This window comes from Setaria viridis, chromosome 2, assembly GCF_005286985.2.
Source record: "Setaria viridis chromosome 2, Setaria_viridis_v4.0, whole genome shotgun sequence".
NCBI classification, from domain to species: domain Eukaryota; kingdom Viridiplantae; phylum Streptophyta; class Magnoliopsida; order Poales; family Poaceae; genus Setaria; species Setaria viridis.
Window position 1 is genome coordinate 4,035,937 of NC_048264.2, and position 13,511 is coordinate 4,049,447.

A 13,511-nucleotide genomic window follows, 5' to 3' on the forward strand; every position below is an offset into this window, starting at 1 on the left:
CAAGAAGCCGACCTGAACACTTTCATTCATATACCAATTTGTTGTATACAAGATTTGTGAGAGAGGAGTACAAAGGAATAGTATGACATAGGGCTACGCTACATGTAATTGCTGCGACGTGCATCCTACTTTAATGAAAGACTAAACAGGTTGAAAGCATGCTGCAGCTGACACAAGTGTCAGGCACGGCTTACAGACGCAATCAAAACGAAATATCACGATTACGCCTGGCAGCTTAGGGGAACACACAGGGCAACCCATGAACAAAACGAAAGCTTTATACATGTGTCTAGTGGGTGAGGATCAAATACCAGCCGTGTTTAGGAAGCAAAGAAAATTCAAACGAAGGAGCTCCTCAACGAAAGTACGGCATATTTCAAGCAAGAAGATAAGGGTATATAGCGTACAGTAACGCAACGGCATGTCACCACCACCCTGAGCACTTCAGCTTCAATGAACAGTCAAAATAAGCTTCTAGCATGTCACTACTTGCAACATGACAGCGAATAAACTCAGCTCAACCTTAGAGTGTTTTTGGATTACCGCAAAGTCAGCGGAGTTCTTGCTCGATGATTTGTGTAAATATTCCCAAGATCCCTCAAAAAGAGCAGTCACTATTTCTCACAAGATGATCTTTTTTACTCCTTGCGTCTTGAACACCACCGCCTTAGCCTTGGCCACCGCCCTTGGCCCATTCTAGACCACAACCCTTGCCTTAACCTTGTCCACTCTTGGCTCATCCTTGACCCCCATCCTTGCCTTAGCCTTGTGCATCCTTGCCGGGCTTTTGACCACATTGACCCCCATCCTTGCCTTAGCCTTGTGCATCCTTGCCGGGCTTTTGACCACATTGAGAGATCTGCGGGTACAACATTTTGTGACACTAAAGGTGAGAATTATATGAGGGGTACAACAAAGAATGTATTAGAAAACTATAATGAAGGAATTACTTTTTGGAAGTACCCGACTATCTCTGTTTTCCTCTTTAGAAGCCACACGTGTTATAGCCAGTACCACCTGTAGAATAAATCTAAATTATCATCCAAAAGCAAAAAAAAAAAAAAGACAATGCTATTGTGGAATGTTTGAAGACTCACCCAAGCCCAAGCCACGATATGTCCCATAGCAAGAAGAGCTTCCATTGAAATTAGCCATTGTAAGTTTGCTAGTGAGCTTGGTTGCAGAAGGTACAGATAATAGATCACAAAAGAGCAAAAGATTGTAAGGCTAAAGTGCGCAATGTTTCGGACATACGCTCTTTGCCTACGACCCCATCCACCATGAAAGCTCATGTGAAATCCAATGCTTAATAATCCCCAACACATTCCGAAAGCTCTCCACATGATGGTGTTTTTGATTTCTTTGGCCTCTAGGACAGTGTTTATAGGACCAATGAAGCTAAGGGGACCAAATAGCAGTACACCATATATGAGCTTGGCAATTTTCAGACCTTTATCCTAGAAGAAAAAAAAAGATTAATTAGTTTGCCTCAAACAGTTGACAATTATTGTAGATTGAAAAAAAATGACATGCACATCATCACATAATCATGGACTTATCACATTCTATAACTGCTAGATGTGGTGGAAACTGCACTATATATATCACTCTATCAACACCATGATCAATCACTTCTCTCTCAAATGATTTGTATCTACTACTGGTGGGACCCAGCTCACCAAATATTGTTTCTCCCAGCAAGTTTGCTTTCCGTCAAGGATAGAACCATTCAAATTTCCATGCAGCCATGCTTTATTTTTCACATGCACGAGCTCTAGCTACAATTATTATTTCTTCCCTAGTCCCTACAAAGCCACACCCGAATTCTTTATTAATTACACCAAGGTGATTACGATAATTTATGTATTTGGTATGCTTTAATCAATTTACCACATGGTGATGCACAATGTAAGGTTGAGGTACTGTTCCATTCCATTAGCTAACATATCCATCAGAAGCAACTACAAAAGTGGATCGCTGGATGTGTATGTGGCTGTGTTAGGTATTGTGTTAGTTCTATTCGCACTCCCTATCATATGAATGTACATTTTGAGTAGAAGAGATCACAGCATAGAGCATAAAGAGCTAGGCAACGAAATAGCTAGCAAAGTAGAAGAGATCATCGCTGCTGCTAAAGCAGCATGCAGTAATGACAAGAATGATTGTCTCCAACTTAAATGCATAATCATATCTGTTCCTACTATAAGATAAGTTCAATATATATGCCCACCAAGATCTCTATATTCCATACTGCTTTTCTCACCAATTTCGTCAGTGATGCAAGAAGAGTGATGTTTCTAAAGCTGTGATATTTCTGCTTTGATCTTGCACAACTCAAATGCACAGGACTTCACAGTTGGACCAGGAAAATTCAATACATAGGCTGTCTGATATCAAATTATGAAAATTAGGATACTTTTCAGATAATAATCTGTGTTCAAGATATCTACAATATGCATGTCATGTTTGCCATCTTGCACAACTCTAAGCTATGTATCCCTATTTTTTTTAATCAAACATAGATCCATGACTAATTCAGCATTGATTCTACATGTAGATGCCAAGTCCCCAAACTTGCTTGTCTTAATACAGCCTTACAATTTTATAAAGTTCCATTCCTTCAAACAGTATTACAAAGATAAGTTCCATTTATAATGGTTGGCCATCCCTTCAAATATGACACCGTCACTCCAATTATGCAATGTGCATGGCCGTTTAGGCGAACAGTGGTAGATGGGTTCTACCTGGATAGGTGAGTGCTAGTTTACCCTGATGCTGCACTTATCGTGACCCACCTTGTTTTGAGCATAATACAGAAACACAATCAAGCACATGAGGCTGCCTCACAACAAATACAAAAACAGGATGACAAACTAGTTATTTGCACAAGCGCCTAAAAAAGGTGAAATATTCTTCACATCTTCTTGAGGTTAGGTGTCCGTCCGACGAACAATGCATATATGCGATTGGATTATGAAATTGTTCGGAAAAATGTGCAGGCCGTGGAAACCAGCGTACCTCTTTCGGCTCCGCCTCTTCTTTGGACTGCTTGAAGTTGGGGATGAACACGACGGGCACGGGCATCAAGTACGGTCCTCCAGCGTGGCCGCGCCCACCTGGGTCTCCTCCCTCGCCGCCGCGCCCACCCGGGTCTCCTCCCTCGCCGCCGCGCCCACCCGGGTCTCCTCCCTCGCCGCCGCGCCCACCCGGGTCTCCTCCCTCGCCGCCGCGCCCCGCCACGAACTGCCCCGCGCCGCCGCCAACCATGAAACCCTCTCCGACGCGGAGATCACCCCCAGCACCCAACGCAGCAAGCAGCGCCGCCATCTCCAAAGCAACCTCCGGCACGCCGCCTCCGGCAGAGCTCTCCCCCGCAGCACTTGTCCCGGCCGCCGATTGGGCCCCCGCCAGCCTCACGACTCTCCACTCGGCGGCCGCGGATGCGGGGGGCATCAGGATGGTCCACCCGCCGCCGCCGACGCCTCCAGTGAGAGCGACGCCTCCGGCCGCCGCCGCCGCCGCCGCCGCCGCGACCGGAGCCGGAGGCGGCGCCTCGTTCGCCGCGTCGGCCATTTCCAAACCCTATGCTTCTAGAATGTTCGGGTTCGAGCGAAAGCCCGACGCGAGTGCCGACAAGTTGTGACTGTCCGGTGGGGCCAAAGTGTACAAACACTCACTGACATGTGGTCCATTCGGGCACTAGGAAGCAGGCAGAGCTGTATATGCCAGTGGAGGGATGCGGCGAATCGCCATCGTGCTGATAAATTAAAAGCCCCACACTTCAATTAGGGGGTGTTTGGGAAGAGGGGGCTAAATTTTAGCCCCCGTCACATCGAATGTTTGGACACTAATTATCAGTATTAAACCTAGACTAATTACAAAACTAATTACACAACCCCTAAGCTAAATCGCGAGACGAATCTATTAAGCCTAATTAGTCCATGATTTGACAATGTGGTGCTACAGTAACCATTCACTAATGATGGATTAATTAGGCTTAATAGATTCGTCTCGCAATTTAGCCTAGGGGTTCTGCAATTAGTTTTATAATTAGCTTATATTTAGTCCTCCTAATTAGTATCCGAATATCCAATGTGACAGGGCTAAAGTTTAACCCCCTCCTCCCAAACACCCCCTTAATGGGCCTACGTCCCATATTAAACCCAACAGCTCACGGTCAAATGTACCAGCCAGCTGCATTGTACACCCAGCGGTTCAGCCATCCACCACGAGCGAGAGGACCGTTTGGTAACTTTTGCTTATTTGCTTATTTTTAAGTACGTGTCACATCGAATGTTTGATACAAAACTTATTAGGAGTATTAAACGTAGACTATTTACAAAATTCATTACATAAGTGGAGGCTAAACGGCGAGACGAATCTATTAAGTCTAATTAATCCATCATTAGCAAATATTTACTGTAGCAACATATTATCAAATCATGGACTAATTAGGTTTAATAGATTCATCTCGCCGTTTAGCCTCCACTTATGTAATGAGTTTTGTAAATAGTCTACGTTTAATACTTATCTAAACACGGGTGCTAAAAATAAGCAAAGAAATCAAACCAGGCCTGAAACATTCTCGTGTCTTCGTGAAACGTGGCGCATGGTTGCCTTCCCTGATTTTTTTTAAATTATATAATGTTGTAATCCATCTGTTCCATGTATCGTAGGGGCAATATTATCATTTCCTAATTCCTATCCATACTAATTTTATGTTCAAATTCTAAGAGTGCATTTATACTTAGGACGGAGGGAGTATCAGAAAACTTTCATACTGCATGGTGTACCAATATTTTAGGGTGAGTGTTCCTATGTGTATATGAACCCATGCATTTGTATCATGTTTTATTTGGATTAAATTAAAAATAAAATTGCTAATTGTTCCAAAAGTTTTACCGCCAAAATGGTCCTCTAACAATAATGTCCAAATAATTTAGCATGCCCCATAAATTGGTGTTGGCACGTGTTGTAAGATATTAGTATAATATAAAAGATATTAATTGAGGTATTTCTATGTCCTATAATGTCCAAATAATTTAGAGACTAATATATTTTTAATTGAATAGATAAAAGCTAATACAAAAGGTGATTAGTAGTATCTTGCCACACGCTTTAAGCGTTTATACATGGACATTAGTTATTTTCTGACGTTGACCAAAGCTGGATCAACTTGATAACAGTCGCCCAACCATATAATAGAGGTACATTCTCGAGCAATAATTTACTCAACAGACACCTGACAATTTTTTTAATCGTGCAGCTAGTGGCGAAGTTAGAGTAAATTGGAGGGAGGTGCACTTGCCTTATGGTGCATAGAGTTTGATCATGAATGGTGCATATATGGTGAAAAATTAAACATATTCACTGTTTTTTCATTTTTTAGGGTGCATTAGCACCCCCTAGTTACTATATACCTCCGCCCCTAGCGCAGCTAGTTAAGCAAATTTGTAGGCTAATTGCCAAAATTTATAAATAAGAGCAATGATATAGCCCCCCTGCTGACACGTACGACAAAGCAAGCACAACGGTCCCTTGATGAACGGTGCATTATATGGCCGTCCGTGTGAGTGAATCCTGAACAGTTGCCTCGTCGTTACCTCTCGATTGCGCTTGGAAGTTGGAACCATGGAGGGCGAGCTTTTCTGCGTGCAATAATCTGGCTACACGTACTACTCGACAAGGGAATGAGGAACCTCGCGCCGCCGTTTCTCCTCGTCTCACTGCCTCCGGGGGGTCACCCTTGCTGGCTTGTTGCCTCCTGCCACGTACGTTGGTGGTTTGCGGCGAGACCCAAACGCATTGGCCGGCGAACCGATCGACGACGTGCCGGTGATCAGTCGATGGCGCCTCCGGCAGGGGTGGCCCCGACCGTGCCGCGCCCGCCAGGTAAAAGGATCGGAGGCCGTCGTCGCACTGGTTCACATCCCGCCGTCCGTCACGCTGCATAGCGCCAACCACGGGCCGGCGACGGCGGCGGGCCGCCAAACCCCTGCTCCCTCGAGTGCGTCTCCCCGCGGGCACCGGACAGACCAGCGGCCTGCCTTAGCTTGCTCCAGTCGCTAATGGAGCTTGTGACGGGAAAATAGCAGGAAGTTGATACTCCAGTAGTAGAATCACAAATGAACGAATGAACTCGTTGTTGGCGCAAACATCTCGAGCCATATGCAGTTCAGACTAGAGTTCCAAAGGAAATACAGGGGAGGGGGCTGGATTTTGAAATACCAAAGGCAACATGCATGATCCTATTCAACGTGGCACCAACGTGAGGACAACAGTATGCGCTGCAAGCTTAAGGGGTTGTTTGGATACGAGGTGCTAAACTTTAATAATGTCACATCGGATGTTCGGATGCTAATTAGAAGAACTAAACATGAGCTAATTATAAAACTAATTGCAGAACCCAGTGCTAATTCGCGAGACGAATCTAATTAATCCATCATTAGCAAATGATTACTATAGCACCACATTGTCAAATCATAGACTAATTAGGTTTAATAGATTCGTCTCGCGAATTATACTTCATCTATGCAATTAATTTTATAATTAACTTATATTTAATACTTCTAATTAGCATCTAAATATCCGATGTGACGGGTGTTATGGTCTGGCCCCAACATACGTGTGGCCGTCGGCTTTGCTCACAGTCCCGTGGCACATCTGGCTCACAGCTTAGTACTACTGTCTGTGGCAATCTGGGCTCATCGTTTTGTAGCGGCCCTAGTTTCTTATTTTTTTAAAAAAAAAACCGTATCCCAGCCCAGCCCAGCCACGTATACGGACCAGACCAGACCAGAGTCGACCGAAATATCAGGCCATGAGTGGCCCAAGTCGGCCCTTGTTCACTTGACAAAATTGGGAGGTGCCAAATTACTGTAGCAACACTGTAGCGTTTCGTTTGTATTTGTAAATTATTGTCCAAACATTGACTAATTAGGCTTAAAAGATTTGTCTCGCAAAGTACAACAAAACTGTGCAATTAGTTTTTGATTTCGTCTACATTTAGTACTCCATGCATGTACCGCAAGTTTGATGTGATGGGGAATCTTCTTTTTGCATAGTGTCAAAGTTGGGAGTTTTGTGGGAAGTGAACAAGGGCCTAGTCCGTTGCGTTGCGTTGTGCCACCACCACCTGACGGCACGATGTCTTCACGGTGTACGATCCATCATCCAGGCCTACTGTTTCGTCGCCGCCGCCGGCCGGCGTCTCGCAAGGGCACGGAGGCAGCATGGCGCTCGCCGCCGACGAGGACGGCTGCGGCAGGGCGGCCGACGACGACGCTACGGCGGCAGACATGATGGAGCAGGGGCGGTGGGCGTGCCTGCTCCGCCCGCCCTCCCCCGATACGGATCACGGGTGACGTGGGAGGAGACCCGCCAAGAAGAAGCTCGCGTCCTCGAGCCTTTCTCGCGCGTGGACAACCTTCATCGTGGTAAAGCTTATTAGCGTCCTCAAAATATCTTGTTTCTCCGCTACTGATGATATTCTTCTCGAGGTCACACACGACCTTAATTTAGCCCAACAAATAAAATCCTGATGATGATCAAGCCAGATCTCACCTTGTTTTTTTAATTTCAATTATGAAGAAATAGTAGACAATTATTCAAGCATCATAAACGTTAAGCTAGTGCGGTATGAACTCAACTTGCCTCTACTACTCCTTTTCTTTCTTTCTTTCTGTTTTTGCAGGTATAATAATGTACAGTTTTACCGCTCGGCGTCATGATTGGCAGCTATATCCTTGGACCTGGACGTGGAGGGGAGGACATCGTTTATGCTTGTACCACTTGCTTCTTTTGGTTTGCTTGTAGATGGATACTGCCAGTGGCGGAGCGTGATGCAATTTTAAGGGAGTTAATCACCAAATGGTAGGCTTTGGACAAAACCTTATTTGATAACATAAATACGTTTTATTTTACCAGGGTACCACAGCGAGCTCAGATATATGCCTGGCTCATGTCTAGAATTATAACATCTGTCCCATGAGGCCGGGAAGCTAGGTAACACAAGCGTGCCGTTGTGAAATTTGTAACTAACTTGACTTACCTTTGCCTATATGAACATAGTCTTTCGAGTGTTTTCGTTGCCACATCAAACTCAACAAAACAAAATATCGCTTTCTTAAAATTGGCACTTCTCCAAACCCAATCAGAGACGGGGTTCTAAGTTATGCATATTTCTTCTCGGTATCTAACTATCTATACTACCATTCATAAAATTATTAATTAAAATAACCGCTTCTTGAGGGTGTTCTGTGAACCTTAAATTGTCTTTCCACGGTTCACGTGGCACTTCACTTAGCAAAACAGCTGCCACATCAAGGCTAGCAGGCTTTGTGTGTGCTTTGGATGAGGTTTTTTTTTAAGGGGGGAGGGGGGCACAGGCCCCCTATGATTGATTAAAACCAAAGATATATATATAGAGAGAGACATTAAATTTGATTAATTTGTGTACATCACCAGCGAGGAGTTGCATCGTCCATGTATGATGGGCCCCAGTTGGTCAAATGCCTATGTCGGCGTGTATGGCTTGAGCAAATTGTTACTTCTTGTGTGCATTCTTGGCGAGATGCGCAAAGTTTCCGGAACAGTATTGCACGCATGCCCACTCTCTAGTTATTTGAGCACCACATGCAATGCTTATAAAGACAAAACCATTAGTTTCGCAACCCCACTCTCTAGTTATTTGAGCGCCACGTGCAATGCTTACAAAGAAAAAACCATTAGTTTCATAGGAAAACGGATCACTTGCATTGAATCGTCTATGAAACTTATTCTACCAAAACTGTTCGCATGTCGGTTCATGGTACATACTACACCTATGTGGCGCAGACGGCATGAATTCAGAGTGGTATCATCATGAACAACATCTTGTTTGGCCTCCCTATCAACAAGTAGAGGGATGAGGAGGTCATTAGGGTGTGCTGCCTGAAGAAGGATCCGGAGATGATGGACTTCATTCAGGGACGAACCTACATTGGCTTAAGTGAGGGCACATGCCCTCACTCAAAAAATTGAAGCTACGTCGATGAACAAAATTTTACCATGTTAAAAATTTCCAAATTAAAATTTATTCGTTGTTAATGCATGCTGCACCTCAACTTTTGCTCTAGGTCTGCCTTGAGTTTAGTGATAAGGTGGAGATTGGCAAGCGGGCATAAGCACCATTCAGCTCGCTAGTGTAGTTGGTGCAAACACTGATCTTATGGACTAGCTGTTTTACTGTTTTGTTGAAAACAAAAATGGTTTCATCAAGAGGATATAGTAATTCACAAACATCCCTAGCAAACGGCCTGGATTGGTTTAAAGCCATCATCATGATTCGCAGACTAGTGATCACAGGCAAACTTGGTAACTAGAGAGAAATTGTTGCCCATGACTCGTACTTTTAAAATTAGAGGCAATCGTTGCCCATGACTACTCATGGGTGCCATGCGGCTTATTCTCCATGAATGGATTGAAACAGTCATCAGCTCTTTTACTTTTGCACGACAAGCCAGATAGGGATCGGATAGAAATAGCGCGGAATATATATAACTTTTATATTAAGGGCCATGGTAACATTTTCAATCGGGGCGTCGACTGGCGCACTTAGCTTTTCTTTTTTCTTTACAATCTACTCCCTCCATCCCAAATTACTATTCGTTTTGACTTTTCTAGATATATAATTTTTATTATGTATCTAGACATAATATATATCTAGGTGCATGTCGAATGTTATGTATCTAGAAAAAAAATGAATAATAATTTGAAACGGAGGGAGATACATCATCGTGTTCGTATGCATACAATCGCATAATGGGTTGCCGCATCCCGCAGTGATGCAGTGTGCCCGATCGATAATATTCTAGTTGAACAATTGATTCTTACGTCATCTTCAGCTGACAACAGTTGGAAATTTCAGCATAAAAATGCTGAAATACATCTTGGATTTAAATTCGTATAGTAGTTTTCTCAATGCCTTTATTGCATTGTGGTCTCTAGCTCCTTCCCTGACGTTTCACATGAAACAGATACATCTGCTGGATAGTGAATGTCCATTCCCTTTTTTTTTCCCTTTAAGTCAAAACTTACAACATCTTGAAGGTCTACACATTGGATGACCCGTCAGCGTAGTCTTGGACTAGAGATGTCTCTCGACCAGATTTATAGGCTGGTCAAACTTCTTTGCTAATCCTGGTACCACACAACAATCGAAACTTTATTAAAATAAAAGTAAATGGTACTGGGTAGCTTGAGCTAGCAAAATATTGCTAAGGAACTTGACTTCTTTTTATGAAATAGTATGGAAGGTCCCTACTTTATCTTTTCAAATTTTATATATGTAGGAAAATATGTACATGTAAATATGTAGGAAAATAAAGTATTATTGTGAACAAAGGGTTAAAATTTTAGATGGTTACCTGCATTATAACTAGGATGTTGTCGCAGTCGATAATTGTTGGTATTCTGGTACATGCTATAATGTTCTCAAATGATATTCTTAATCACAGGATTGGTTTGGAAATCCACTGAAGAAGTGGCATCATCCATGAACACTATTGTAGCCAGTGATGGAGGTAGTCAGTTTAGGGATCCACAAATGTTCTATAAAATATTGGTGCTCGCAATATAAGCTACCATAAGAGCCTTATTGCAGCCAGGGATAGATGTAGTCGAGTGGCCAGGGGTGGCCATGCCCTCTGTCCTTGATCCTCCATGATGCCTCAGATGGAATGTTCGTGAATTGTTTCAGCCTCTCGACGGAAGCCATTTTGTTTTCAACAAAACAACTGGTCCTGTTAGGAACAAGGCCAAGTTAGGTTATATGCCATATGAAAGTGAAAGACCACAAGTTCTTGCATCGGTCTTGCATCGGTCTTGAGGATTTGCCGGCTCAATCTTTTGAAAGTGCTCATAGGGGAAGGGTTGTGTGCATATGTTCGTAGGGGCGGGTGTGCGTATGTGTATGTGAGCGTCTGCGTCTGTACTGTATGATTCGCAATAAAAAAAGTTCCTGCATCATGGGAATAAATGAGAAATGTCAGCAAAAGACACTCCAGCATAAAAATAATTAGTTCTATTTCAATCTGACTGTTTGGAACTATAGGAAAAGGAATAAAATATCTTCAAACTAAATAATTCATGTTTGCTAATTAACATACGCGTGCTAAAAAATACAATTGACGTCTATATCTATTAATAATTTGTGTTGTTGTCACGGAAAACAAGCATTGCATTTAGATGGAAAATTACTTGGACTTATGAATCTGCTAGCCACGGTGACTGGCATTAAGGTGGTGTCACAAAGAAAAATGCTTCCGGTCAACTCTACCCGAAAACGGTTTGGCCTGGGCACTATGGGCCGGCCCAAGCACGGCCCAGGGACGGCCCGGTCCGACTCCCATCGTGCTAGTGCCTGGCACGGCCCGGTCGTAGTGCCGTGCCTGGGCCACCATCTCGGCCCGTAGGGCCGGCACGAGCACGACACGGTTTTTGGGCCGTCACTATACTGGCCTGATAAATATCAGTCGTTGGATCTCCTAACTAAACTAGAGCCGTTAGATTCACATCAAGTCATAGTGAAAACTCTAGCTCCTTCTCTTCCCCATCTCTTTTTTTCCCACGCAACAGGCAGTGGCGCGGCCCTCCTGCGGGCGAGTGCAGGTGGCGGCGCGGACCCCCGGCGGGCAGGCGGCGGTGCAGTCCCCCGCGAGGGTGAGCGAAGGCGGCGGCGCCGACCACCTACGAGCGAGTGAAGGCGGCGGCGCGCCCCCCGCGAGTGCGAGCACAAGCGGCGGCATGGACCCCCGGCGGGCGAGCGAAGGTGGCAGCGCAGCCCTACGCTGGCGGCAAGCACAGGCAGCGGGCGAGCGATGGCGGCGCGGCCCCATGCTGGCGGGCAAGCACAGCAACGGCGCGGGCACGCCGGGCTGCCGTGCTCGACAGCACGGCACGGCACGGCTAACCGCCCATAGGGCTGTGCCTGTGCCGAGGTCTCGGTACGGCGGCACTATTAGGCACGGCACGGGTAAGCCACCGTGCCGCTTAGTGCTGTGCCTAGCCGTGCCGTGCCTGATCGTGCTCGTGTTAGTGCCGTGTCGTGCGGCCCGGTTGGCCATATATAGGAACCATTAGTTGGCGTCACGTGTTGTTGTGAAAGGTCACCGTTAAGATTGAGTTCAGCTGATCCGGATGCTCCTTGATGATCACCAGAATAACTTCTGTAGGTCCCATAGGGGGCACATACCCCCACTCCCCCCCACACAACGCCGATGAAGCCGCGTTGATCAGGATTGACCGCTGTTGACCACGATTCCAAGAACCGATGGAAAACCAGGCGCGTTTCAGGTGTATGTTTTTTTAGATAATGGATAGAAATCTGACCTCAATGTACGTGGACATGTACAACCAATTTACAAGAGTTCTTAGACTCCAATTTATAAAATCGAGAAGCTCGTAAAACAAGATAGCAAGTAGAAGACTAAAGAAAGCTAGAAAGATTAAGTTTCAAACTTCTAAAGAAAGCTAGAAAGATTAAGTTTCAAACTTCTACATCCTGCTTCAAACTTGTTTTGTCTTTGTGTAGCATCCACCGTTCACATCATTCGTCTACTTAGAAACTTTTGATGTTGGAGTCTAAAAGAAAACCATAGTCTCCTGTAGAAACTGCACTTAGTCGATCTCAACCACGAACTCAAACAAACCCTTGAGAAGCACCCTCTCAGCATGCAACGCAGAACCTCCGAAGCGACGTCTTCAAGAAGGAAACGACACAAATGTGCCGCCGTCACCCGTTCATATAATTGGATAAAATTTTCACTTGAAGAATCTGTATGAGATAAGGTGGAGGCATCACAACAACACCACAAGGAGGAGAGCGGCCCTCGAAGGCCGAGCAAGGTGTATGTAGGAAGACAAGGGTAACGTGCACCGGTGCACGTACTCCTGCCTGCAACAGCCTGAGATCACAGCCCACACTACGCGTTTCAGCCTCTTTTTCTCAGTCCATGGCTCCATGCAGCGCAAGGTCAAGATCGACATCAAAATGTAGCTCCTAGCCTGGCTCGCGTACGTCCCTGGTAGCCTGACATTATTGAAAAAAATTGTCAGAAGCACTGACCCAAATCAAGCAAATGAGGTGCCCAATTGCTAGAAAAACATCTCCATTCTTATGAATCAAATCCAAACTCTCCTCAGCCTTTGGCAGTAGTAGAAGATAAAGGATCACAAAGATACAAAGAGCAAAAGACTAATGTGAGCCTCCATGAAGGCTGAGAGGGAGGAAGCCAATCAATACTCATGAATCCCCAGCAGAGGCCAAAAAATGTCCAGACTGCATCGTTGTCGATATACCTGGCTGCTACCGCATTGTTCAGTACTTCAGTCAGTGGATCAACAAGTCCAAGAGACCCGATCAGCAGCAAACCATAGACGATTTTTTTGTCGCATTCAGCAGCTAACACAGACGGGCCCACATGTCAGTTTTGCCGTCCACGTCGTCTCCTCCCTCCCTCTCATCAGGCTCA

General features: G+C 45.0%; 1 protein-coding gene across 2 annotated transcripts; it reads right to left on the reverse strand.

The window, feature by feature from the left end:
- Positions 1 to 260: 260 nt before the first annotated feature.
- Positions 261 to 3,616, reverse strand: LOC117842391 (uncharacterized). 2 transcript variants are annotated; one of them, XM_034722815.2, is made up of 4 exons: positions 3,019 to 3,611; positions 1,098 to 1,457; positions 951 to 1,017; positions 261 to 859 (listed from the first exon to the last, which is right to left on the reverse strand). In XM_034722815.2, the coding sequence occupies exons 1-4, from the start codon at positions 3,571 to 3,573 to the stop codon at positions 639 to 641; spliced, it is 1,203 nt and encodes a 400-aa protein (XP_034578706.1). In that variant the 5' UTR covers positions 3,574 to 3,611; the 3' UTR covers positions 261 to 638. The 2 variants fall into 2 exon arrangements, with proteins under 2 accessions (XP_034578706.1, XP_034578708.1); XM_034722817.2 differs by having other exon boundaries at positions 669 to 859; positions 964 to 1,017; positions 3,019 to 3,616.
- Between the last annotated feature and the right edge of the window lie 9,895 nt (positions 3,617 to 13,511).

Bases quoted from the DNA above. Each gene is read 5' to 3' on its own strand.
- LOC117842391 (XM_034722815.2), bottom strand. From the start codon at position 3,573: ATGGCCGACGCGGCGAACGAGGCGCCGCCTCCGGCTCCGGTCGCGGCG. The intron at 1,458-3,018 runs GTACGCTGGTTT...TTTTTCTTCTAG, and splicing joins AAGAGGCGGAGCCGAAAGAG to GATAAAGGTCTGAAAATTGC. The intron at 1,018-1,097 runs GTGAGTCTTCAA...TTTATTCTACAG, and splicing joins ATATCGTGGCTTGGGCTTGG to GTGGTACTGGCTATAACACG.